Genomic DNA, 25,292 nt, shown 5'->3' with positions numbered 1-25,292 from the left:
TTGCATTGTTTGTAGTGTGGTCAACGTTTATGAAAGTACAGTGTTGGGGTAGTTACTCAAAAAAAATTTAATTAGTTACTAGTTACTTCTGTAAATTGTAATGAGATTACTTTACTAGTTACAGCATTTGAAAAGTAACTTCACTACTTATTACTTTACTTTACTTTTTTAGGGCCCTATGAAATCCGTTTTATTTTTTCCCAAATTCAGTTTTATTTTTTTCCAAATTCCGTTTTTCCGTTTACATTTTTCTGGATTCAATTTTTTTCTGTTTATTTTTTTCTCAACTCCTTTTTAATGGTTAAATTTAATTGTATTAATCAAATACTTGTCTTTAAATTAAACCGGACTCTTATTCTGACATTTTAACATGAATACCTTTACAGTTCCGTGTATGTGATGTGACGCTAGTTTTACTCAAATCAAACGGTCAAATGCTCATGAAGTGAACGCAGCATGACTCTCAGTGCAGTTCTGGAGGGGGAAAACATTTCATATTTTAAGAAATAATTGAATAAATTAAGTTGTTTTATGCATGTAAATATGTCAATGACTTGCTGAAGTGCATGAAAACCAGCTATGTATGTATTAGACCGGAAATAACATCTCTCTCTCTCTCTCTCTCCCTCTCTTTCTCTCTACTGTATAAAAAGTACATTATATATTATTATGTTAAGTATAATATTGTACACTACAATATAACATAGTATTGTATTATAGTTATTATATCCAAGTTATCTGTCTGGAATGCAGCATTAGGTTAAAGTCAATAAATGAGCATGTACTACAATTACGAGTCATTCTATAAGGTGACATTTCAGCACTTGACAAACGGACAGCGGCGACTCTAAGCAGCACTTAAAGCACAGCTACGTGATTGTTGGGAAACGCACGTGAAAAAATAACGAACGATCATACAATTACTTGTAGAAAACGCTCTTAAGCGCTAAGATCAATCGTTATTGGAAAACCCGGCCCAGAACTTTACACACATGCAAACACGGCTTGTGTAAAGCAGAAAAGCGCGTTCCTATAGACTAGTAAAGTAGTGTAGTTACCAATATTATTAGGGTAATGCGCTACTTTACTTCGTTACACAAAAAAGTAATATAGTTACTGTAATCCATTACTTTGTAACTCGTTACCCCCAACACTGAAGTAGTAGATGTGTTAGGGAAGTAACACGTAACATTTTAATTACATTTTGCAAAAATGATTGAAACTACTTGAAAAAAGATTTCTTCAATTTGTTAAATGAGACTCAAAGGTCTGAGTTGGTAAAATGAGCCAAACTTCCCATTACTACTATCCATGGAGGAGGGTTGAATGCAACACTGTCAGATTACCTCGTGTCTCATTCACCTGTGTGAAAACATTACAGTACAAATCACATTATATTACAAAAATAACGCCTTCCATTCTCGCTCGGTCTGCAATAGCGTAATGGAACATGCTGATGACGTATCATGGCTGCACAAACAGAGAGCATGGAGGTATGCAAAGATTTTACCCCAGTATAAATTCCAATACCACTATTGCTCAAAAACTTGTGCTCTCATAAAAATTGTTTTTCCTTCTCCTTCATATATTATTCACAGTATATATGTGTGGTACCTACCTTGGACTTATCTGTGAGAGATTCCAAATAGGAATGGTTTCCATAAGGAACTAGTCGATATCTACAAAGAGAACATAAACCATTTGAGAGGAGTTTTCATAATTTATGTTAATCATGTTGGCTTGACAGTGGCTTGGAAATTATGCTGTCTATACTAGATGCATTGAGTTGTGTTGTGTTTCTATTTCTGGGTCTGTAACGTGTAACGTTTTCAAGCTACATCTGTCATACTTACATCAGACCTTACAGAATTAAAAACAATCTAAAATTCACATAACATGTTTATACTATAATGATAACTATAATGATAACGATAAAGTTATAACTAAGAGACTCCTAACTCTAAGAGAAGTACACATATCTATTCTTCACAGAGCTTAACTGCAGCACCAGCGTAAATAGAGCACCAGAATAAACAGAGTTGGTAAACAAGAGTGTGGATGCTAATGTAGTTAATATTACAGTTATAATTTTTTTTTTGCTGCGAATGGACACTTACATTGACAGAATGCTGCAACAATCATATTACAAATGTAAACTGAAATAGATTTTTAGACTACTTTAAGCTGCTATACTAGAGAGTAGCCAATACACCCTATATAAGTCCAATCATTCGCCGCCTTTCAATTTCGCTATACTCTTGCTTGAACTATTTGTTTTTTTCTTGTTGGAAGCTTTGCGTCTGTTTAGCTAATAAAATATTAAAACTCGATTTAATATGGTGTATAATTGTTTAATTACCGTAATTCCTCAAATAAAAACCGGTAGTCAAATAAACGGCGGGTCTCTTATAGTGGCCGGGGGCGTGGTCAACTCGGACAAATAAAGGCCGGGGGAAAAATTGTGTAGCAGAGCCAGATAACTAACGTACACACCCACTGCCGGAGCGTTTCTCGTTCTCAAGTTAAGAACCGGTTGCATCGGTTTTCGGATATCCAGTACACTGAACCGAGAACCGTTTCTGTCGGATGCGTCCGATTCGAGAACCGAGGAGCTGATGATACTGCACATGCGTGATTCAGCGTGAAGCAGACTGACACACAGAGCGTCTGAACCGAACTGGTTCTTTTGGTGATTGATTCTGAACTTATTCTGTGCTAATGTTATGATCTCTGTCCACTGGAACGCTATCGCTTTTAATTTAAAACGGGTTATTTATAACAATTACTTATCAAACAAATGGAATTTAAAATAAAGGCCTGCCTCTAATAAAGGCCTGCCTCAAATAAAAGCCTGTTACCTTCTGCAGTTCAGGTAAATAAAGGCCCCGGCTTTTATTTGAGTTATTACGGTATGTCAACCCAAGCTACTGCCATTTTGCTACAATTGTTTTGTACGCTTGTTTTTTATGTTTTAAAACATTTTCATCTTATTTTATTGCCTTAATTATTTTGTGGTGAAATGTTGCGTAATACATAGTTTGCTTGCACCGTTTGCCATAAATGTCAGTTTAGTTAGAATTTGCCGCTTGCTCGCAACTGCTGTCTCCACGGAAGCTTTGCATTCAAATATTTAAACTAAATCAATATTTCACGTCTAATTATTTTTTTATGTGGAAAGTAGCCATGTAATAAGCGGGATAATGTACATCCAGCCGGTTGTTCTCGCAAAATAAACCCCTTCAGGCTGATCAAGACCCCTCCGCGATCACCTTGTCGGGGTTTATTCTGCAAGAACAACCGCCTGGATGTACATTATCCATTACTTAAAGAGAGTGTTATTGGTCATAACATCTGGCGAGAAATAACGCAGACACTGGACAAAGATGATTATCAAAATGAAGTACAGTTTTAATAAGGCTGTGCATTCGGCTGTAGGCACACTCTGAGCGGCTTCAGACAGCACACCAGTGGCTCTTCAACTGAAAAAAACACGCAATTATGCCAAAACTATCAAATATAATTTATAGTAGGGCTGTGCAAAAAAATCGAACGTGATTTTCATGCACATCTCATCAGTAAAGACGCTCCTGTAATTTGAAAGTATATCTCCAGCACGTGAGTTCAGATCAGGGTTGCCAGGTTTTCACAACAAATCCTTCCCAGTTGCTTTTCAAAACTAGTCCAAAACTAGACCAATCGCGTTTCCAGGAGGTTCCCCGATGAAAATTGCTTCCCGGGGTTAAAATATACATTTTTTGGAAGGGTTGCCTTGGTAAAATTCGCATTTTAGGGGCTAAATATCACGTTATTGGTATTGGGGTTGCTTCAAACCGCGGATATGAAAAACAATCGCAGACCAGGACAACTAGAGCCCCAGATACAGATCCCCTGTAAAAACCTTGTCTCAGAGGACCACTAGGACAAGACCACAGGAAACGGATGATTCTTCTGCACAATCTGACTTTGCTGCAGCCTGGAATTGAACTACTGGTTTCGTCTGGTCAGAGGAGAACTGGCCCCCCAAATGAGCCTGGTTTCTCCCAAGGTTTTTTTCTCCATTCTGTCACCGATGGAGTTTCGGTTTCTTGCCGCTGTCAACTCTGGCTTGCTTAGTTTGGATCACTTCATCTACAGCGATATCGTTGACTTGATTGCAAATAAATGCACAGACACTATTTAACTGAACAGAGATGACATCACTGAATTCAATGATGAACTGCCTTTAACTATCATTTTTGCATTATTGACACACTGTTCTCCTAATGAATGTTGTTCAGTTGCTTTGACGCAATGTATTTTGTTTAAAGCGCTATATAAATAAAGGTGACTTGATGTCTTACATCAATTCAGTCCATATGCAAAGGACCAGATAGGGGAACCCACTGCTGTCTTGTATTATTGTATTATTATCACAGAGGTCAGTTAATTCTCAGCACATAGAGACTCTTTCACCCAGATATCACACTATAGAGACTGTGTCTGTTCCCCGAACTAGAAAAAACAAAAAACGTCCAAACCAGGTTAAGATTAACAATTTAATTGAGGTTCAACAAATAAAAAACAGAAGCAATATGGATAAACAAATGATAAAGCTTGGCTTATTGAATATCAGATCCCTTTCTACGAAAACACTTTTTGTAAATAATATGATCACTGATCATAATATAGATGTACTCTGTTTGACAGAAACCTGGCTAAAACCTGATGATTACATTATTTTAAATGAGTCCACCCCCCAAGATTACTGTTATAAACATGAGCCACGTCTAAAAGGCAAAGGTGGAGGTGTTGCTTCAATTTATAACAACGTTTTCAGGATTTCTCAGAGGGTAGGCTATATGTTTAACTCGTTTGAAGTAATGGTACTTCATATAACATTATCCAAAGAAACAAATGTTAATGATAAATCCCCTGTTATGTTTGTACTGGCTACTGTATACAGGCCACCAGGGCACCATACAGACTTTATTAAAGAGTTTGGTGATTTTACATCTGAGTTAGTTCTGGCTGCAGATAAAGTTTTAATAGTTGGTGATTTTAATATCCATGTTGATAATGAAAACGATGCATTGGGATCAGCATTTATAGACATTCTGAACTCTATTGGTGTTAGACAACACGTTTCAGGACCTACTCATTGTCGAAATCATACTCTAGATTTAATACTGTCATATGGAATTGATGTTGATGGTGTTGAAATTATTCAGCCAAGTGATGATATCTCAGATCATTATTTAGTTCTTTGCAAAATTCATATAGCCAAAATTGTAAATTCTACTTCTTGTTACAAGTATGGAAGAACCATCATTTCTAACACAAAAGACTGCTTTTTAAGTTATCTTCCTGATGTATCCAAATTCCTTAGCATATCCAAAACCTCAGAACAACTTGATGATGTAACAGAAACTATGGACTCTCTCTTTTCTAGCACTTTAAATAAAGTTGCTCCTTTACGCTTAAGGAAGGTTAAGGAAAACAGTTTGACACCATGGTATAATGAGCATACTCGCACCCTAAAGAGAGCAGCCCGAAAAATGGAGCGCAGCTGGAGGAAAACAAAACTAGAGGTATTTCGTATTGCTTGGCGGGAAAGTAACATATCCTACAGAAAAGCATTAAAAACTGCTAGATCCGATTACTTTTCTTCTCTTTTAGAAGAAAACAAACATAACCCCAGGTATTTACTCAATACAGTGGCTAAATTAACGAAAAATAAAGCATCAACAAGTGTTGACATTTCCCAACACCACAGCAGTAATGAGTTTATGAACTACTTTACTTCTAAAATCGATACTATTAGAGATAAAATTGCAACCATTCAGCCGTCAGCTACAGTATCACATCAGACAGTGCACTATAGACCCCCTGAGGAACAGTTCCACTCATTCTCTACCATAGGAGAGGAAGAATTGTATAAACTTGTTAAATCATCTAAACCAACAACATGTATGTTAGACCCTATACCATCTAAGCTCCTGAAAGAGGTGCTTCCAGAAGTCATAGATCCTCTTCTGACTATTATTCCTCATTGTCATTAGGACATGTCCCCAAAACCTTCAAACTGGCTGTTATTAAGCCTCTCATCAAAAAACCACAACTTGACCCCAAAGAACTAGTTAAATATAGACCAATCTCGAATCTCCCTTTTCTGTCCAAGATACTAGAAAAGGTGGTATCCACACAATTATATTCCTTCTTAGAGAAAAATGGTATATGTGAGGATTTCCAGTCAGGATTTAGACCGTATCATAGTACTGAGACTGCTCTTCTTAGAGTTACAAATGATCTGCTCTTATCATCTGATCGTGGGTGTATCTCTCTATTAGTTTTATTGGATCTTAGTGCTGCGTTTGACACAATTGACCACAACATTCTTTTGCATAGACTTGAATACTTTGTTGGCATCAGTGGAAGTGCATTAGCATGGTTTAAATCGTACTTATATGACCGCCATCAGTTCGTAGCAGTGAATGAAGATGTATCCTATCGATCACAAGTGCAGTATGGAGTACCTCAAGGCTCAGTACTAGGGCCGCTACCCTTCACGCTTTATATGTTACCCTTGGGAGATATCATCAGGAAACATGGTGTTAGCTTTCACTGTTATGCTGATGATACTCAGCTCTATATTTCTTCGCAGCCCGGTGAAACACACCAATTTGAAAAACTAATGGATTGCATAGTCGATATAAAAAACTGGATGACGAGTAATTTCTTACTGCTAAATTCTGAAAAAACAGAGGTGTTAATTATAGGACCTAAAAACTCTGCTTGTAATAACCTAGAACACTGTCTAAGACTTGATGGTTGCTCTGTCAATTCTTCGTCATCAGTTAGGAACCTAGGTGTGCTACTCGATCGCAATCTTTCCTTAGAAAGCCACGTTTCTAGCATTTGTAAAACTGCATTTTTCCATCTCAAAAATATATCTAAATTACGGCCTATGCTCTCAATGTCAAATGCAGAAATGTTAATCCATGCATTTATGACCTCAAGGTTAGATTATTGTAATGCTTTATTGGGTGGTTGTTCTGCACGCTTAGTAAACAAACTACAGCTAGTCCAAAATGCAGCAGCAAGAGTTCTTACTAGAACCAGGAAGTATGACCATATTAGCCCGGTCCTGTCAACACTGCACTGGCTCCCTATCAAGCATCGCATAGATTTTAAAATATTGCTTATTACTTATAAAGCCCTGAATGGTTTAGCACCTCAGTATTTGAATGAGCTCCTTTTACATTATAATCCTCTACGTCCGCTACGTTCTCAAAACTCAGGCAATTTGATAATACCTAGAATATCAAAATCAACTGCAGGCGGCAGATCCTTTTCCTATTTGGCGCCCAAACTCTGGAATAACCTACCTAACATTGTTCGGGAGGCAGACACACTCTTGCAGTTTAAATCTAGATTAAAGACCCATCTCTTTAACCTGGCATACACATAACATACTAATATGCTTTTATTATCCAAATCCGTTAAAGGATTTTTAGGCTGCATTAATTAGGTAAACCGGAACCGGAAACACTTCCCATAACAACCTATGTACTTGCTACATCATTAGAAGAATGGCATCTACGCTAATATTTGTCTGTTTCTCTCTTGTTCCGAGGTCACCGTGGCCACCAGATCCAGTCTGTGTCCAGATCAGAGGGTCACTGCAGTCACCCGGATCCAGTACGTATCCAGACCAGATGCTGGATCAGCACCTAGAAAGGACCTCTACATCCCTGAAAGACAGCGGAGACCAGGACAACTAGAGCCCCAGATACAGATCCCCTGTAAAGACCTTGTCTCAGAGGAGCACCAGGACAAGACCACAGTAAACAGATGATTCTTCTGCACAATCTGACTTTGCTGCAGCCTGGAATTGAACTGCTGGTTTCGTCTGGTCAGAGGAGAACTGGCCCCCCAACTGAGCCTGGTTTCTCCCAAGGTTTTTTTCTCCATTCTGTCACCGATGGAGTTTCGGTTCCTTGCCGCTGTCGCCTCTGGCTTGCTTAGTTGGGGACACTTCATCTACAGCGATATCGTTGACTTGATTGCAAATAAATGCACAGACACTATTTAACTGAACAGAGATGACATAACTGAATCCAATGATGAACTGCCTTTAACTATCATTTTTGCATTATTGACACTGTTGTCCTAATGAATGTTGTTCAGTTGCTTTGACGCAATGTATTTTGTTTAAAGCGCTATATAAATAAAGGTGACATTGACATTGACATATTATTATAGCTTGGATGGTCTCTTCTGGGAACAACGGATCAAATGCGACCCCTGTGATCTTTTTCAGCATATGGTAAGGCTCTGGCAAGTTGATACTCTCCTGTACAGTAACAAGATGGTCACTAGGTATAAACAGGATCAAAACCCTTACAACCCTACTGCAAAATGCAACCATCAGAATGAATGTGGATGGTGTACATTTACTACACCAGCAGTTTTCTATTGCAGTCCTCGCACCTCCTTGCTCTGCACATTTTGTATGCTGCTCTTATCACTTCAGACATTTGTTCTATTCAAACATTAGTGCCCTGTGAAGGGGACATCACAGGATATTCCGTCATGATTCCAGTTTGAAGTGAATGTATATGTTCCATTCAAAGTGCATTGAAGTGTGCGAGACATTAATTTTAATTGTATCTATTTACAGAGGTATATGATGTAAGACTTGTCCGTGTGTGCAGACGTTGCACAGCGCAAATCCATGAATGAATGTTCCGAAGTGAAGTAAACAAACAGATTTCCCCTGCACAGTGAGTAGGGAGCAATGAACTCTGTGTAAATACCATGTCAATTGGAACACAGTTCATGCACGGAGCTCACTTCTAACGAGCTGATTAATTGAATCAGGTGTGTTAACAAAGAGAAACATACAAAATGTGCAGATCAGGTGAGCGCGAGGACTGGAATTGAGAACTGCTGTACTACGCTATGCCAGGTAAAGTGGCTGTGCTCCCTAGTTTACGAAGCATGAATTGCAGACTGGCACAATATCCTTAGAGAATGAAGGCTTACTGCATTGAAATTGTAAAGTTGGACTCAGCTAGGAATTTGGCTAAGATAACTAGAAGAGGAATGCAAAATAGCAAAGTCTCGGTTCATTCCACACCATAAGGTGCAACATGATTGTAAAGGCAGAATTGTCTTTAACTGTTCTTTTTAGCATCAGAGATAATCTCTGAATGATCCTGAGAGGTCCTCCTGAGGTTCTGTCAACATACCATTGCCATTAGCAAAAACGTCAAAGGTATGTTGCAACAGTTATGCAAGAGAGTACTGTGGTTCCTTTGGAGAGACAATGCATGGCGCAATGCAACTGGACATATAAGAGTGGCATTTGATTCAATTTATTACTACTTGCAGCCCATGTTGTATTTTTTATACCCTCCAATACCACGTACAAGAGCACAGAAGTGATATGGCTGACTTAAATGACATAGTGGAAGATTTATTCCAAATTGATTACGACCTTCACAGCACACCAATCACAGACACAAATATTTATGAATGGAGGTATGATTCTTGTACTAAAAAAGTTGGCAGGCCCTTATCAGAGGAGCTCAAGACCAGCCTTCCTGATTCAACCAGTCAACAAGTAGCAGTCCATTCCCAAAATTGGGTATGGCAATTAATTTAATCAAAAATGGCTGCTTTTATCATTTTAACAGTTTTTGTGCCTAGTTGTTCACTCCTTGTGCCTTATCAATTTCACAAGAAATTCATCAAGAACTGGTGCAGGACACCGTTAGGTCCCTGCATGGGGTAGCAGCTGCCACATCCACTGACTCCCCTGGCAAGGCATCTAATTACATTTAAGCAGAGAGGCTCCTTTTAATTTCCAAGGTGACTTATTTCCAAGGTGACTAATTTCCATTGGAAGTCAGGGCTTTAAATACTGGATAGTCGCTTGTACCAGAGTATAATGGGGCTACTGAACTTATTACAGTAGGTGGATGACCATATTGCGCTGGTGATCTAGACCAGGCCATCATAAAGGCATCATATTAGAGGTCGAAAACCCGAGGTCAAGGCTGTGTGTGCTCAGATGTTGCAGACTTGGATCCAGTGACTCAGTACTTACTACCTATATGTCATGGTAATGCCTCCCTACCTCAAGTCTTGTTTGACTTCAACAACCTGCTCAGAAAGCGAAGCCTCAGGTGTTAGGTCAAGTGTTAGCAGAAGTTTTGTAGGCAATTAGCACTTTGACTGAGATAACCAATAAAATCTTTAGAATCAGCTGTTGGGCAGGGTTTCCGCTTGTTTTGTAAAAAAAAAAAAATCAGGCCATGCTAAAACACACTAACACCACATAGGAACATGCCTAGTCACACTAGTGATATGATATGAACATGGAAGCAACACCTCACAAGCATCAGAAAATTCTGTAAAGACTGATGTGGTCACTTTTTCTTAGGGCTTGTTTATACTTGTTTTTACTTATTGGATAGCATTCATGAAATGACCAAGTGTAAATGCCTGTTAGAACCAGGTTCAGTTCTATTATTTTCAACACATTTTTTCTTTCTTTTTTTGCATTAATTGAGGCACCTGGTAGTGGCAGATGTAGTAAGAATATATAATCTCTTCACCTCTATGTTTGGGATATAGAGAGAGGGGTGACAGGGGAAGGCTTATTTTTGCTGACAGCTAAAAGCCTTCTAATGCTGATTAATGTCATTTATCTTGACCTTTGGACACAATTTTGTATGCCAGTGAAACAATTTTGGAATGTATTGGATGCACAACCTTGTTTGTTTATCATCCAAATAAATCCACAGAATTCAGTCTTTGGATCTATGATCATTATCAGGAAGCGCGTCTGACAAGTTAGCTTTCTTTTACTTAGTCTCTCTGCAGAAAAATTTACGGTTTTAAGATAGTTGCCTACATTTGTCAGAAAAATCTACTCTATGTCCAAGACAAAACGGATCATCAGCCATTGAGACCACACATGCAGTCACGGCTTGATTATCTGGAGAGCGGCAGCCACCCGATAGCATCGCACACAAACAGTGGTATGTAACCTGTGTTTTGTACTGTGTTATGGTTTTTGTGAACACAGTTTGTAGGGGTTATAGCTACTTATTGAAGTTTGATGTTACTTTTGTTTATAGCGAGAGTTCATTACCGCTGATCAGGCTTGGGTTCGCTGTGTTTGAAGTGGATGACTGGTGTGTGTGGTTGGATTCATACAGTGTTGATTATTTGCATCTGTCTGTACACACAAAATGAGTGGATCAAGGGGTGGCTCAACTTCATCTAAAATGGAGAAAAGAAAATTCACTCTGACTGCAAAGGTTTTGGCAAGCAAGACTGAGTCAATTTAGAAACAGCATAAAGAGAAAGTAAACAAATGAAAGAGTCAGATTTTGTCTTTCAAAGAGCTCATGAGGGATGATCAAAATGTTTCACAAGTGAAAGCACAGTTTGATGTTCTGCTGCAATTATCTGAAATTGCTACTGCATTGCACAAACCTCTGATGCCTTTAATTCCAAAGATGAACAAGAAAGACAAAATACATGGTTCACAAATGTCACCAAAAACAATCAAGGATTAATTACTTATGCCGAAGTGTGGAATTCAGAACTTAATAGGCCTTCTTCACAGCTAACTCATGACGTTGACTTTTACCAGGATGTTTTGTCAAGGGAAGAAAGTAGCATTCATGAGGATGTAAAAAGGCTACAACAGCAACTATCTTCTCAACATGATGATCAGGATGACATATTGCCATGTGACAGCATATCAAACCTAAGCAGTAGAAAACAAGGTTCAAAATCAAACGTTTCCATTACTTCATCAGCACATCTTAAAGCAGAGGTTGAAATAGCTGCTCTGCTTCTCTGTCAAAGTTTGCTAAAGGAAAAACATTACCTTGAGGAGCAGGAAAAGAAATTAAGACAACAAAAATAACTTTAGCTTAAGGTTGATATAGCCACATCAATGGCAAAAGTGAATGCTTTAAAGAACTCTGGATCTGGAGCACAGAGTGCTGCTTCTTAACGATCTGATGGCATGGAGTCATATTTTAAGATAAAAGGAAAAACAGTTGAAGCTCTCGATGCAGAGACTTTTGTTCCATGAAACATTGGAAAGGATAAAAAGGGAAAAACAGCAACTGGAAATGCTGATTTACATTTTGGAAGGCCAAATCAGAAAAAGGCAGACAATTCCATGAATCTCCAGCAGATGCCCCACGGAGTTCATCAGACAAAGCACAGTTTCAAATTTATTACCTTTATTTAACCAGAATAAAACTCATTGAGATTAAAAATCTCTTTTCCAAGAGCGTCCTGGCCAAGACAGGCAGCAGCACAACCACAAACAAGGTTACAGACATAAAAACATATAACATCAACATATAACAATTTGTACAAGTAATAAAAATTATAAAGTCATAAGAAATCAGAATTTCACATATTATCGCAAGCGACAAACAACAGCAAGGATCGTCCGTCATAACTGAGTCAATCATAACATTTTCATGACAAACAGTCATAGCCAGTTTGTGTAGCTTCCATGTTGTTTAAAAGTAATTTAAAATCAACCAATGAAACTGGCTCCTTAAGATTCAGGACATTTTGCAGCTGATTCCAAGTGCAGGGGGCCACATACTTGAACGCCCCTTTTCCCAGTTTGGTCCGGACTTGAGGGACAGATAATAATAATAATGAGTCCTCAGAACGAAGACAATATCTTCCTGTACTTTTCTTTGCGATGTAAGATTGGAGGTATGGGGGAAGCAGAACAAGAATTGCCTTGTAGATAAAAATGTACCAATGATTAAGTCTACGGGTGGACAATGCAGACCAACCAACCCGATCATACAAAGAACAGTGATGAGTAAGTGCTCTAAAGTTTGTGATAAACCTAAGAGCTCCATGGTAAACAGTATCCAACAGTTTCAGGCTTGTGATGGAAGCATTCATGTATATAACATCACCATAGTCCAGCACTGACAAGAAAGTGGCAGCAACAAGCCTCCTTTTGGCCTCAAAGGAAAAACATGACTTGTTTCTAAAATAAAAACCCAATTTCAGCTTTAGTTTTTTTCCAACTGTTGAATGTGAGGTTTAAAAGAGAGTGAATCATCAATTAGGATACCAAGATACTTGAATTGAGATACAGACTCAATCTCGGAGCCCTGAGAAGTAGTGATGGGTAGAAGGTTCCGTGACTTTGATTTTGCATTTGAGAACAACATAAGTTTTGTTTTGTCGTCATTCAAAACAAGTTTTAAATTGAACAAGGTACGTTGTACAGTATCAAAAGCAAGTTGAAGCTGACAAAGAGCTTGGTTTGGAGTTGATGCAGAGCAGTATATCACAGTATCATCGGCATAGAAATGAAAATTTGCGTTGGAGACATTTTGATCAAGATTGTTGATATATAAAATAAATAAAAGTGGTCCCAGCACTGACCCCTGGGGCACACCCTTGAATATACTAAGAGGGCTGGAGGTGAGACCATCTGCCTGTACACACTGGGATCTACCTGATAGATAGACACTGAGAAGTCTTTGTTTTAATATTGCATGATCCACAGTATCAAAAGCCTTCGATAGGTCAATGAAGAGAGCTTCACAATGTTGTTTTTTTTATCTAAAGAGTCAATAAAATCATTTACTACTTTTAAGGCTGCTGTAGTTGTGCTGTGTTTTTTACGAAAACCTGGTTGAAAATTAGACAGAATATTGTTGATAGTTAGAAACTCTTTGAATTGTTCGTTCACCAGAGTTTCCATAACCTTGGCCAGGACAGACAGTTTCCAGATGGGTCTGTAATTATTTAAATCAGTCGGGTCGCCTCCTTTTAACAGAGGATGAACAAATGCAGATTTCCATATAAGTGGAATTTCATTTGTGTCCAGAGAAAGATTAAAAAGATAAGTCAAAGGCGGTGCAATAAAATCAGATGCTGTAGAAAATACTGTAGAAACTGTAGAAAATAAGGCTCCAAGTTATCAGGACCAGCCGATTTTCTAATGTCTAAAAGTGTGAGGGCTTTATGCACTTCTGAAACTGAAAATGGCTTAAAACTAAAAGAATTACTGACTCCAGAAAGACCATGAGAATTACCTTTAGGATGATTCTGATGTGAAGTGTTGAGGGAATCAAATAATGAACCAGAGGCAATAAAATGCTCATTAAAACAGCCAAGCATCTCAGCCTTATCGGATAATTTATGTGAGTCAAGTTCAAGTTCAAGTTTGTTTATTTCTAGAGCACAGGGCCGTTTCAGTACTATGTAATGATTTGAAACCTGATTGAAAGATCTCATATATATGATTTGTGGATAGGAAAGACTGAAGTTGCAGAGAGACAATTTTTTCCATCACCTTAGAAATAAACGGAAGGACAGACACGGGGCGAAAATTTGCTAAGATAGATGTATCAAGTGTGGGTTTCTTTAGCACTGGAGTCACAGTGGCCCTTTTTAAACTATCAGGGATAATCCCTGACTGCAAGCATTTATTAAGTAAAGTTACAAGGCCAGGTCCTACAATATCAATTAATAACTTCAGATAGCAGGGGTGCATAGTGTCAAGGGGACTAGAATAGGTTTTTAGTTTTAAAACTATTTCTTTTAATGAGTCTAAGGAAATAGAATTAAAAGTAGTCCAAGACGCCAATGGAGTCATTGAAGTCAATTTATCATCACTGGTATCTTGTATTTGAATTCTTAGATTTATAATTTTAGTCTCTAAGTAATTTAGAAAATTTTCACATAATGCTTTAGTAGGATTACGGAAAGTCTGCACAGGGGGATGTAATACTGAATTGATAATCGAAAAAAGAACTCTAGGACTTTGATGATGCTCCTCGATCAGATTAGAAAAATAAAGAGACTTGGCCTTCTTAACTGCACTCTGATATGTCCATAAACATTCTTTAAGTATGGTAATGGATATTTGAAGTTTGTCTTTCTTCCATTTTCTTTCTGCTTTCTGCAATTGTCTCAGGGAGCGGATATCTTGATCTAACCAAGGCTCAGCTTTACGTTGCGGCTTTAGCAACCTATAGGGTGCAACAGCATTTAAAATCTCCAACCATACAGTGTTTAAGGATTCAAGTTGTTGCTCAACATCTAGATCTAATAATAAGGATTCATAGGACACTGAGGAAGTGATTTCATTATAACGTTCAGTGAAAGCCTCGCAAAATCGCGGTGAATACACACAAACCTGTTTTAAGTCAGAGACAGTCATGTAAGGCATAGCTGGAAGAGCCATTTTAAATATGATAGGAAAATGATCAGAGATGGGTAGTTCAATCACTTCAGTATCAGTTATTGAGAGTCCAAAAGACAATATAAAGTCCAACATATGACCACGGTTGTGTGTGGGTTCTTTAACCCACTGCACCAGATTAAAAGAATCAATGATATTCAAAAACTCCGATGCTAAGTGATCCGAAGCACAGCATAGATGTACATTAAAATCACCTAACAATAAAATCCGATCGTAAGTAATAATTAAATCCCCAACAAGCTCAGTGAATTCTTCCATAAAGTCCTTCGTCAAATGCGGAGGCCGATATATTAAGACTAAGACAATAGGTTGAGTCCAGTTAAGTATTAATAGTTGAACTTCAAAGCTTGTAGGGTTAATGGAGGGTAGCATTTGGCAACATGCTCCAAAACTTTCTTTAGCAATAACTGCTAGCCCTCCACCCCTACCAACCGGACGGGGAGAGTTATAAAAGCAATAGTCATTTGGAACAAGTTCAGAGTACGGGCTCAAATCTCCTACCTTCATCCAGGTTTCGGTGATAAACATAAAATCAAGGTTGTTAAATGTTATAAAATCATGTAAAATAAATGTCTTATTGACCATGGAGTGAGCACTGATCAGTGGCATTTTAGGAGAATGCAAGATGCTGTCCGGAGATTAAGCTTTCCTCATAGGGCGAAGATTTGAAGAATTTACTCCCATCGGACGAAGTCGAGTAATAATCCGAGTGTCAGAATCCTGTAGTAGTCGAACCGGGAGGTTGGGAAAAGCAAAGGAGTTAGACTGAATATATGTGAGCCAACGAGATGTTGGGACCGGCGTATACTGAACCAGAAAGCTGATTAGATCCTCGGTCCATGGCTGAGACATGGAGATCTTACGGAGACCACCTCACAGATAGATCTTTAGACTGACCAGTTTTCCGCTGCGTTTCCCACGTCTTCTCCAACGTTTCCTCGGGATAACATCCAATGGCCAACGACGAAGAAACTCAGGAATGCCCTCGAGAGTGCTCCTGTAGGTATTATCTGCGAAATTCCCCAGTTCCGCATCAAAACCATCCATGCAATAACTGCGAATGTCCAGGAGTGTCTGACGATAATAAACAATAGGCTCCGTATGATAAAAGGGTATAATAGCACATAAAAACAGCCAAAGATAAAACAAAGTAGAGAGAGATAGACGACATGAGAATACATGGTGGCAGCTCAATGCCAGTTTTGTTTCCAGCCAAGGATTTAATCGTCTTCCAGAATTTTAAGGGGTTATTTAAATATTTAAATTATTTGAAGTTTCTATAAGAAAGTGGTCAGCTTTGGCCTTTCTGATAGCCACAGTGCACAAATTGCGCAGTCTCCTGAAGAGCAGCCGATCAGAATCCAGGCTTGTTTTCCTGGCTTTTGCCCAGGCCTTATCGCGCTCATGAAGAGAGTTGGCTAAATCTACAGTGAACCTTGCATTGTTTTGGCCTTTTACTCTATATTTTCTGAGGGGAGCATGCTTGTCAACAATTTCTTTAAAACCATCATAAAAAAATTTCCAAGCAATTTCAACATCTGCAATAAGATACATTTTATCCCAATCAAAATAAAACAGGTCATATAAAAACCCTTGTAGCGAAAAATGTTTTGTGTCGCGCTTAATAATGATACGTGGCTTGGTTTTGGGAATTTTTGTGTTTCTGACCGTGGCAACAACACAGTGGTCACTAATGTCGTTTGTAAAAACAGAAGCTGCTGAGTATTTGTAAGGAACGTTGGTTAGGATAAGATCAATTAAAGATGATTTATCTGGACATTTCAGGTTAGGTCTAGTGGGACTGTCAACGAGCTGAAAGAGATTTAGCGAGTCACAGTAAGCTTTAAATTCATCAGATACTGGATGTAACCAGTTCCAATTTAGATCTCCAATGACTACAATTTCGTTCTGATTTAGTCCTGATAAAAGCTGCATTAAAGAAGGCAGAGCATCCCTGACAGCTGATGGTGTCCTATAGCAACCAACTACCATAATGTGGAGAGTCCTAGGGACCTCAAGATCAAGAGCTAAAAATTCGAATTGCTTACTCACTGATTTAGAGAGAAGCATATTTACACTAAACTTATTTTTAATATATACCGCGACACCCCACCCCTGGGACGATCAGTCCTATATACATTGTAACTATCAATACTGATAACCTCATTCAGAACAGATTTGCTTAGCCAAGTTTCTGATAAAACAATTACATCAGCTTCAGTTGAGTGTGCCCAAATATGAATCATATCTATCTTTGCTATCAAACTACGAACATTCAAGTGAATAAAACCAAGGCCAGCCCTGGATTTAAAATCAGCATGTGAATTGAAACATATAGCAGAGTCTGGGCCTGGATTGGGTTGCACATTTCCTGAAATCAACAGCAACAGAACAATTAAACACCTCAGCTTAAGTGATTTAAATGATTGAATAGAGGATTCATTCTTTGAACTTATTTTTAGTACAAAGCTACGAAGGCAGCTTTCAGAAATAGTAAAATTGTCTTGTAAAGCCATAACACTGATCAGACAGGCCAAGTCCGCAGTGTCAGAGGAGAAGAACAGAGGCAAGTGCATTGATTTAATGTCTGACGCACAAACAGATGTGCACGTCCCCCAGCTTATTGTGACTCTATTTAAAAGACCTGCACGGGAGTAGCTGGTCCTGTGCGGGCTTCCATACATTCCGCTCAAGGTTAGTAAACACATTACAAAAAAGGGCAGCGCCATTGCACGTTCCGTTCCTAGCAGATGCGTTAGTAATCCAGTCCTGATTTTCCGACCTCCTGAGACAGAATGACGTTGCATCACGTCACATGTAAACAGGAAAACAAGCCCAATGAAGCAATGCTGTGAAAGAAGTGATTGAAAATCAGGACCCGCCGGATTTTAAAACAACAAAGATACAGATTCAAGCACAAGACACAAGGAGAAGAAAAAAGCACTTCCCTTTCTCATGATAAGTTTGGACACGTAAGATTCGAAGGCGTGTCAGCGATTTGGCTCCGTTGAACAGGATCCAAGTTCCGCACTGACAGGGCAGTCCGGGTCATCCGAAACGTCAAGAGAGTAAGTTTCACTTCAATTAAATCCAAGTTTGATGTGTGATGGACTGGTTCCTTATAGAACGTTAGCGATGAACAGAAAACGGCTAGTGTAGATTAGTCCCAGCACAGTGCCTATAAACCACTTGCCGTATTCGCCTGCCAGATTAACTGTCTATTTACAAATCAAAGACAGTAACCTAGCTTACTCGAAGCAAGTCCAATATTTCAGAGACAGCACCATCAAGGGACAATAACATTGATGACAATCACACAGACAAAACAGAAAAGTAGACGGATGGGGACATGCTGCCATCTTGGAGTTATGTCACTAGACATTAAGTGATGGACTTAATGTCCAAATACTACTGCACCTTCAGTGTCTCATCGTAGAGATTTCCATACACTCTATTCCATAAACATTAACAGTGAACAGAACCCTGTGTTGTCTATAATGGAAAAACAGAATGAGATAACATCAATGCTGCCTAAGGGAGATATCCAAATATTTTATGGCGACCCTCTACATTACCATGCTTTCTTGTGGCCTTTTGAACAAGTAATTAAGGAAAAGACTGATAATGCTGAAGATAGCCTAAATTTTTTGGAACAGTACACTGGGGGCAACCACAACAACTTGTCAGGAGCTGTCAACATGTAACTGATGGCTCAGGATATGCAAAGGCAAAGACCTTACTGCATGAACATTTGGAAACGAACATATGATTGCATCTGACTATTTGAATAAGATCTCTTAATGGCCATCAATTAATTCAGAAAATGGAAAAACTTTACGTGTATACAGTCTGTTCTTGCATGGATGTTGCAATGTCATGGATGAGGTTCATAGACTGTGTGAATTGAATACACCTGCCAAAATGATCACTGTGATTAAAAGATTACCCTACAAAATGAGAGACAAGTGGCGAACAGTGTCATGTGACATCCAGGAAAAACATCATCAGAGAGCTGTGTTTGTTGATATTGTGACTTTCATTGAGCGACAAGTGAAAAAGATGACAGATCTTGTGTTTGGAAACCTACAGGATGCAATTAAAGAAGGCAACAGTGCAAAATCACCTCACCTGTTCTTATCACAGTTGAAAAGACACATACATGGAACACAATATTAAAGATGAAACTTTACCTAAAAAGACTTGTCTGTACTCCAAAGGTGGACACATGCTGGAGTTTTGTACTCTGTTGGAGAAGAGAGCTCAGCGTGAGAATACGGATTTTTTCTAAAAAATAAATAAATAAATAAAAAACTGGAGTTCTGTATAAATGGCCTCAGATGTGGAGCTTCTGTTCAGAGCTTTGGAACCACTTGAAGTCCTTAGGAGTGTGGATAAAGGGCCCTGTACCATAATGGTTGGATGGTAAATGGACCTCTTGGAGGAGGATACTGTGATGAACCTGACTTGTATCATTCTTCAGATACCATCAACAGAATTTTTGCTGTAACACTTGATGAACTCTGGAAACAACAGTTCAAGACAGTTTTGCTTTACCTCTGAAGGACAGAAAAATAAGTATGCCTAACAACCGTAACATTGCCGAACAATGCACCCTTAACCTGAAGAGAAGGTTTATCAGAGATGCATTAATTCATAAGGATTACACTGCTTTCATGAATAACCTTATATCCATTGGCTATGCAGAGAGAGTGCCAACCACAGATCTGGCATGCAGTGACGGAAAGGTTTGGTACATCCCACACCATGGAGAATTTGGTATATCGCACACCACCAAGAATTTATAGTCTGCCTTGACCAAGCTTCCACTCCACAATATGTTTGATCATGCTCATTTCCCAAAATGTCTTAATTATTATAGAGAAGAAGAAAGTCAACAGTTAAGTTGTTTGAAGAGCATTTGGGATGATGACATGCTGAGCAAATGGTGACCAATTGTAGAATGGGAATGATGTGGGACACTAAGAACCACCTCAGACAAAGGGGTGCCGGAACTTAATTAACATACAGACTACAGCTTTTACAACAGGAGCAACTCCATTTACATGAAGGGTAGTAAACTGAAAATGTATAAAAGGTTTGAACTTCGTATGTTCTGGGTTCATTTTGACTCCGTTGAACCCAAGGTACTACATGTACTTTGTCACTACTATCCTCCAATAAACATCTTCATCAAGATCTTCAACATCCTTGTAACAAAGACAAAAACTCCATGGTCACGGGAAGGAGGAGGTGGGAACCGGCGGACAATCAAATGAGACTTTAATAATCAAATAAACACAAAAACAGCGCGACAGCCCCTCGCGGACGACTATCGTGCACGAATAAAGACCAAACACAAAATAAAGCTCAGGCCTGGTCCTCTCTCATCCTTCACTGTCGTCTCTCCTCTTTTGTATCCTTCCAATCTCCTCTGTGTGACTCGAGACCGGTGAGTGTCGCAGGTGTCACTCATTTCCAATCCCTCCACTGGCATTGCTCCATTCCCACGGCTCTTGGCCCCGCCCCACTCGTCACAGTCCTCATCACTTTTTCTTACATTGGCAAGCCACCCACCGGGGGATTTCTAAAAAGCAGAAAAAGGTAAGAAAAGCAGTTTCTTTCTTTTTGCTGATGTTGTCAGGGAACCCCCTCGTTTTAAAAAAATCTGGAAAAGAAATTGTAAGGATAGAAGAGAATCAAGTTTCAACGTAATTGAAGCTGACTGTGAAGTTGAGGTAATTCTGATGAAATTATAAAGTAAGTGAATTGACCAGAAGCAGTGTGGTCACAGAATTATTTCATAACTGTTGTGTTCATAGTGTAGTGAATCCAATGCAACGCAACTCTGTGACGTTTGAAGCCCAAAAGCAGTGTTGATTTGCCCAACGTACTGTGGCTCAGTAAACTTTTAAAAATATAACATAAATCCGGAAGTGTTAAGTTTTTAACAGTGTAGTGAAGAGTAAGGCCCCAAAGGAGCGCGGCCGTGTCCGGAAAAGTGAACAGTTTAGTTCAGAAGCCCGACGAAGTGTGGCTGTTTTATTCATTTGCATCCAAAGCACAGGAGCTGTGAATAATTAGACTATCTCAAAGTAACTAGATAATGTTCAGTCAGTGAAGGAATAAAGCCTATTGATTTGTTGAAGACAATTTAACAAGATTGTGAAAATGGAAGAGCTGATAGTTAAATACATCGCCAAGCATGGCTCGGTGAGAATGTTTGATGGGATAGAGAAGGCAGATGACCCCTACGAGTGGGCTTTATCTCAATTCAAATATTGTCCCAAAATGGCCAAATACAAGGTTACTAAGAAAAGATTAGAGGACATTAAAACAGAAAACAAGTTGTTAAATTCTCAAGTCAGTGGCTATGTCATATCATTGAGAAATTGTGAGGCTGAAGAGATCATTTTGAAGGAACAGATAGTGAAATTGGGAAAAGGAATTTCAAAGTCTGAAACAGAGAGGGAAACATTTAGATCTTTGTATGAAGGGACAGCTAGACAGTTAGTACATGCTCAGTCCAATTCTGAATATAATGAGAATAACTGCAAGGAAGCCTTTAGTCAATGACATAATTCGTCAGATGGTTCTGTGAGGTTCAAAGTAGCACCAGTGTGAACAAGACCGACTGGAAATGAGAGATTTCTTGATAAAAGAAATGACAATGGCCAATCTGTCAGACAACTGTCTTTTATGGACCTTCAAAGTCTTGTTACAGCAGTAGGTACTTTTGACCCTGATAACATGGATCCTGTAGAGTTTTTGTCAAAACTGGAGAAGGTAGTGGATGTTTTTAGTGTGTCAGACAAAGATGCTTGTAGACTCCTAATGATCTGCATTCCTCTATCATTAACTAGTGCTCTCTCATCGGAAGTTCGTGACAAAAGAGCAGACAAGGGTGCAAGGAGAGATTATCTACTTAAACTTGCTGGAACTAATTTGGTTAACTTGAGAAAGATAACTGAGGTCAAAATGCAAATTGGAGAGCATCCTCTTGCATTTGCATCCAGGTTGTGGGAATTGTTCAGCTGTTACATTCGTTTGCCAAATGCAACTAAACAAAACCTCATGTTTAAGTCTGCATTAATTGCACAGAGTAGTTCACACATACAAAAAGCCATTGCTATGCATGTCGATGTAAACACCATACGAGCGAATCATTTAAAGAATGAGACACAGCATTTCAATGCAAGAAGTCAAATGAAAGCTTCAGAATCTAAACATCCAGTTGCTGCCTTTTGCAGGAGAGAATGTTCTAGATTATCTAATGGTGTCCATCAGAGACCAAAGAAATTAAAAAGAGTACATTTAGAAGGTGTCATTCTCTGTTATGCATGCGGAAAAGCTGGTCACATTGCTAGACATTGTCAAGACAATAAGAAAACGAGAAGCTTTGTCTGTCATGCATGTGGAAAGGATGGGCACATAGCAAGGCATTGTTTAAAGAAAGGTAGAAAAGATTGGGAAGTTGTTTGTTTTGCTTGAGGAAGGATGGGACACAAGGCGAGACAGTGTCAATTTTCACGCAAAAGAAGGATGGGCTATCGCAGTTTGCTTAACAAAATAGGCAGTTTAGAAACCCAGTTGGCACTGTTGTTAGGGAATAAGGAAGAAGATATTCACACCTTGCCAGACACAGTGGAGCCAGGGGATTTCCACAAGAGAAAGGACTTCTTAAAGGACAGGGTGATCATCAGTACCAGAAATTGAGTGATTTCCAGACTTGCAAGAACTCCAAGCCTAAAATATCTAGAAACCTTGAGACCCACCAATGCCAAAGACCACCTCAACAACACTGACTGCTTCATTCAGAAGGACTCTTCCCAACTGAAAAGAATGGACATTGGAAAATAGAACCAAGGAGAGATCAAACCATTTTCAGAGAATGAGGACAGCAGTTTTACCACTGTGATGGAAAAGAAGTGGGCAAGGGACAAACACACACTAAGAAATGCACAAAGACACAGACTCACATTACACTAGAAAAACACAAATATATGCATGCTATTGTTGTTATGGTTCTCAAGTGCTCCTCTCCCAAACCCCCCCCAAAAAATGTTTGAAAATGAAAAGTTAAATTAAAGTTGTGCCATTTGCCAAGTATGGTAACCCAGAATTGGTGATCTGCATTTAACCCATCCAAGTGCACACACACAGCAGTGAGAAGTGAACACACCGTGAACACACACCCGGAGCAGTGGGCAGCTATATATCCAACTGGGGGTTCAGTGCCTTGCTCAAGGGCACTTTAGCCATGGGTATTGAGGGTGAAATATAGCGCTATTCACTCACTCTCTCCCACCTATAACTCCTGCCAGCACCGAGACTCGAAGCGGCGACCTTCACCAGAGCAAAGGAAGTTAAAGACCTAGATCTGGACCATGACCTGTTGAAAGAGCACTGGGAGTGCATTGGTGTGTCCAGTCCAACACCTTCAAGTTTAGCATAACCATTCAGGAGAGACAACTGACCTGCAGAGGGATCCTTTCAGCTGTCAGCTCTTTCTATGACCCTCTGGGGATTCTAGCTCATGTGGTTTTTACAGCTAAAAGGATTTTTTGGGATCTGTGTTGGGATCAGCTACGATGGGATGATGTCATACCAGCAGCAGCTGCTCAGGAGTGGATAGATTGGATGAAGGAGCTACATCAGTTGGAAGGTTTCAGCATCAGAGACTGTGTCTGTTCCCCGAACTAGAAAATACAAAAAACGTCCAAACCGAGTTAAGATTAACAATTTAATTGAGGTTCAACAAATAAAAAACAGAAGCAATATGGATAAACAAATGATAAAGCTTGGCTTATTGAATATCAGATCCCTTTCTACGAAAACACTTTTTGTAAATAATATGATCACTGATCATAATATAGATGTACTCTGTTTGACAGAAACCTGGCTAAAACCTAATGATTACATTATTTTAAATGAGTCCACCCCCCAAGATTACTGTTATAAACATGAGCCGCGTCTAAAAGGCAAAGGGGGAGGTGTTGCTTCAATTTATAACAACGTTTTCAGGATTTCTCAGAGGGCAGGCTACAAGTATAACTCGTTTGAAGTAATGGTGCTTCATATAACATTATCCAGAGAAACAAATGTTAATGATAAATCCCCTGTTATGTTTGTACTGGCTACTGTATACAGGCCACCAGGGCACCATACAGACTTTATTAAAGAGTTTGGTGATTTTACATCCGAGTTAGTTCTGGCTGCAGATAAAGTTTTAATAGTTGGTGATTTTAATATCCATGTTGATAATGAAAACGATGCATTGGGATCAGCATTTATAGACATTCTGAACTCTATTGGTGTTAGACAACACGTTTCAGGACCTACTCATTGTCGAAATCATACTCTAGATTTAATACTGTCACATGGAATTGATGTTGATGGTGTTGAAATTATTCAGCCAAGTGATGATATCTCAGATCATTATTTAGTTCTTTGCAAAATTCATATAGCCAAAATTGTAAATTCTACTTCTTGTTACAAGTATGGAAGAACCATCACTTCTAACACAAAAGACTGCTTTTTAAGTTATCTTCCTGATGTATCCAAATTCCTTAGCATATCCAAAACCTCAGAACAACTTGATGATGTAACAGAAACTATGGACTCTCTCTTTTCTAGCACTTTAAATAAAGTTGCTCCTTTACGCTTAAGGAAGGTTAAGGAAAACAGGTTGACACCATGGTATAATGAGCATACTCGCACCCTAAAGAGAGCAGCCCGAAAAATGGAGCGCAGCTGGAGGAAAACAAAACTAGAGGTATTTCGTATTGCTTGGCGGGAAAGTAACATATCCTACAGAAAAGCATTAAAAACTGCTAGATCCGATTACTTTTCTTCTCTTTTAGAAGAAAACAAACATAACCCCAGGTATTTATTCAATACAGTGGCTAAATTAACGAAAAATAAAGCCTCAACAAGTGTTGACATTTCCCAACACCACAGCAGTAATGACTTTATGAACTACTTTACTTCTAAAATCGATACTATTAGAGATAAAATTGCAACCATTCAGCCG

General features: G+C 38.9%; 1 protein-coding gene across 4 annotated transcripts in view; it reads right to left on the bottom strand.

Moving 5' to 3' along the window:
• The window catches only part of becn1 (beclin 1, autophagy related), a 157,922-nt gene that overhangs the window by 6,936 nt on the left and 125,694 nt on the right, over nt 1–25,292 (bottom strand). For all 4 annotated transcript variants that reach the window (XM_059530668.1, XM_059530672.1, XM_059530669.1 and 1 more), the window contains one exon: nt 1,619–1,679. In XM_059530668.1, the coding sequence (XP_059386651.1) occupies nt 1,619–1,679 (61 nt within the window). The remainder of the gene's footprint in view (nt 1–1,618; nt 1,680–25,292) is intronic.

The sequence above is a fragment of the Carassius carassius genome, chromosome 39 (genome assembly GCF_963082965.1).
Source record: "Carassius carassius chromosome 39, fCarCar2.1, whole genome shotgun sequence".
NCBI classification, from domain to species: Eukaryota; Metazoa; Chordata; class Actinopteri; order Cypriniformes; family Cyprinidae; genus Carassius; species Carassius carassius.
This window is presented reverse-complemented; position numbering and strand designations above follow the sequence as displayed.